The sequence below is a fragment of the Phoenix dactylifera genome, chromosome 11, assembly GCF_051530095.1.
Source record: "Phoenix dactylifera cultivar Ajwa chromosome 11, Ajwa_hap1_PhDact_Kaust_v1.1, whole genome shotgun sequence".
NCBI lineage: Eukaryota > Viridiplantae > Streptophyta > Magnoliopsida > Arecales > Arecaceae > Phoenix > Phoenix dactylifera.
This window is the reverse complement of record NC_143200.1, coordinates 4923757-4926730: the sequence shown is the minus strand read 5'-3', so window position 1 is coordinate 4926730 and position 2974 is coordinate 4923757. Positions and strand designations below refer to the sequence as shown.

At 47.4% G+C, this 2974-nt stretch overlaps 1 protein-coding gene across 1 annotated transcript; it reads right to left on the bottom strand.

Annotated features, from left to right (window-relative positions):
- LOC103707831 (NAC domain-containing protein 83-like) lies at positions 1-1603 on the bottom strand. The gene is made up of 3 exons (XM_088706567.1): positions 1261-1603; positions 545-831; positions 1-396 (listed from the first exon to the last, which is right to left on the bottom strand). The coding sequence occupies exons 1-3, from the start codon at positions 1442-1444 to the stop codon at positions 160-162; spliced, it is 708 nt and encodes a 235-aa protein (XP_088562693.1). The 5' UTR covers positions 1445-1603; the 3' UTR covers positions 1-159.
- Between the last annotated feature and the right edge of the window lie 1371 nt (positions 1604-2974).

The following is a 2974-nucleotide window of genomic DNA, read 5'->3' as shown; positions in this document are numbered from 1 at the left end:
TTTGCTTTTGAAAAAAGAAGAAACACCGTTCAGAAGAAAGCGATTACAAGAGTTTCAGAGGCTACAAGTGCTAGAGCTCAGCTCCAAGGTTATTCGAGTTGGATTTTTTTTTTTTTTTTTTTCTGAAATGAAAGTTCTGATACATTGCAGAAAACCATTCTACACCTCTTTTCCATTTGAAGATGAAGCCATGCTACGGCTGCTACCTTCCTCTCCATCCTCTGAAAGATCTGTCACACAGCTCAAAGATAAAGAAGCACCAGGATCTACGTGCTCAATGTTGCTTCGAATTCGCCTGTAGTTGCAGTATGGTGCGATCTCTGCATCAATCCTAGTTGCTCTTCTCTTCTGAAAAATCCGGCACACCACCCATTCTTTGGTGTGAGCCATGGATCTCTGCAAGGCCAAAAGGCATTGTAGTATAAGAAAGCTGTCAAAGAATTACTGGACACATCCAAAATAATTGCTTCCAAAACAATTGTTCTATTTTCTTTCTTATCTTAGAAGAAGAAGATGATGATGATGATGAGATTGGAGAGCTCACATGAGCTGAGAATTTTCTTAGGGGAAAGCTGAAGGCACTGGTTTCAGGAGCAGCGAGGCGGTACTCATGCATGATCCAATCAGTTGGAGATGCATGCGGGGGCTTTCCCCTGTAGAAGACTAAAACCTTCTTCAACCCCACAAGCTGGTTGCACCGGGAGGCTACGATCGATTTATCCTTTCCTGTGGCCTTCCAGTAGCCAGAGAGCGTTGCTCTTTTGAATCTTTTACCACTCAAATACTTTGCTTCTCGAAGGTTGAAGAAATATTGCTCTTCCTCGCTTCCACCTGAATTGCCATTGATATCCATTTAAAGAGCATCATGAGCACATCCAGAGCCAAAACAAATCGAAGCAAAGATGCTAAATTGATTTGAGTAATGATGATGATGATGATGATGATGATGATGCGCTTGGTGTTCCAGTTCTAAGTCCTCAAACTTGTCATCTTAGCTAAATATTTCACTGAAATACTGAAAAAAAACTCGACAAGAGTCCTTAAGAACTACACCACAGTATTAAAGCTCCGACACAAAATCTATCTCTAAATTACATATTTTGTTAGCCTCAACATAAAAAGCATCTGCTACAAGATATTGCCAATTTTGATCACAAAATGGAACTCCTGGATTATGGAAGAGTGATGGGTACTTCACGTGTTTATAGAATTCCAAATTAAACTGAGCAACTGCTAAAATTATGAAGAGTTGCTACTGACCAGGTAAATCCCAGGGATCGAACTTGCCGAGATCAATCTCAGGAATGACAGCAGCAGGCAATGGGCAAGAAAAGACCTTCCTAGTGAGGTAGTGGACCACAAGCTCCTCATCAGTTGGGTGGAATCTAAAACCGGGGGGCAGTCTCTGAACTCCATATTTGATGATGAAGTCCGGCTTCTCCATGCCCCCGAAACCCCCCACTTCCACCTCCAAGGTCACTTAGCTACTTTCGATGCTAAGTTATGGGAAGCCATGTTCCATTTCCTATAAATATTTCACAACAAAAATGGCGAGGACAAGAGCATCAGAGAGAGAAAGAGAGAGTGGCAAGGTGTGGGTTTCATGAAGTGAAAAGCGACGGTTCTTTATAGCAAAGGCTGTGAGCAGAAGAGGACGAATCCTGTGGCGTGAGACAGACGCTACCGCCTTTTGCTTTGACGAGTTTTTAACCAGGGGGCGGTGATGGTGTTCAAAATAAGGGTCCTGTTTCCTCGCTTCAGACGCCGTCGCAGCCTCTTTTAGTTTTTGGTTAGTTTTTCTTTTAAATATTAGAATGGCTGCCTTACAAAGTTCATACGTCCATTTGGATTAGACATTAGAATATCTGAAAAAAATTTCAGTAAAACAGAATTTTTTTTTTTTTTTTCTAATGCGGATGAATCATACCCGGCGGGTACGGATACACCCAATAAAGTCAAAAAATAGGATACCTCGGAGTGCCAAAGGCAGCTCCCCATCTCCAGACCACAAAGTGCCTCCGGAATGACTAGCTACATACGCAGCCACCCAATCTGCCGCACCATTGGCTTCACGGTAAATATGCTTGGCCTGAACGGCCCCTCCATCTCTCACCATAGCCCAAATGTCTCGGAGCAAGGGGTGGTCGCTACCGCCACCCCGAGGTCCCCCCTGGATCCAACTTATAACGGTGGCAGAATCACTCTCCAGGATGATAGACCTGGCCTGTAACACGCACCGGGCGTGGCAAAGGCCCGCCCAGGCAGCTATCAGCTCCGCACTCGGTACCGAGGTATCAAATAACTGACTACCCCCGGCAGCCACGACCCTCGCAGACGGGTCCCGAATAACGAAACCCACGCCTCCCCTAGTGCCACCGTCCAAGACTGACCCATCAAAGTTGACCTTGAGGAAACTCGGGGGTGGGGGCTTCCAGATGAAAAACACCGTGCGGGAAGCTGCCGAAGCAGAGTGGGAGCTCCAGATGTCCCGAGCTATCAAGGTCCCTCCAACGGGGGTGATGTGACACAACTCTGCCGCCTGACAGCGGGCACTCTCGACCACAAATCTCGGCGACATATGTCGCTCGCCGAATGTACGAGCATTCCTGGCCAACCAGATCTGGTAGGCAGTACAGCTCGCTCGAACCACCACCTGACTAAGCGTCGGGGACTCCGAGCCCTGACGCATGGACTGTAAGAACTGGTCCCTGCAGCTCCAAACCAACTGTGGGACCCCTGCCAGGCGCCAAGTATCCCTCGCCCATGTGCACCGAAACAGGGCATGGTCTACCGTCTCGACCGCACCGCACACCTCACACTCCAATGGGATCCTCAATCCTCGTCCACCAAGTACAGCTCTCGTAGGGAGCCGGTCCCAAACCACCTTCCAGAGAAACAGCGCGACCCTCGGGAGGAGGCCCAATCGCCAAAATCTTTCACAACATCAGCTTTGCATGGTCAGCCATATTGAAAA

Excerpts from the sequence above, each read along its gene's own strand:
- LOC103707831 (XM_088706567.1), bottom strand. The coding sequence starts at position 1,444 with ATGGAGAAGCCGGACTTCATCATCAAATATGGAGTTCAGAGACTGCCC. Across the intron at positions 832-1,260 it reads CGATCCCTGGGATTTACCTG|GTGGAAGCGAGGAAGAGCAA; the intron begins GTCAGTAGCAAC and ends ATGGCAATTCAG. Across the intron at positions 397-544 it reads TAAGAAAATTCTCAGCTCAT|AGATCCATGGCTCACACCAA; the intron begins GTGAGCTCTCCA and ends TTGGCCTTGCAG.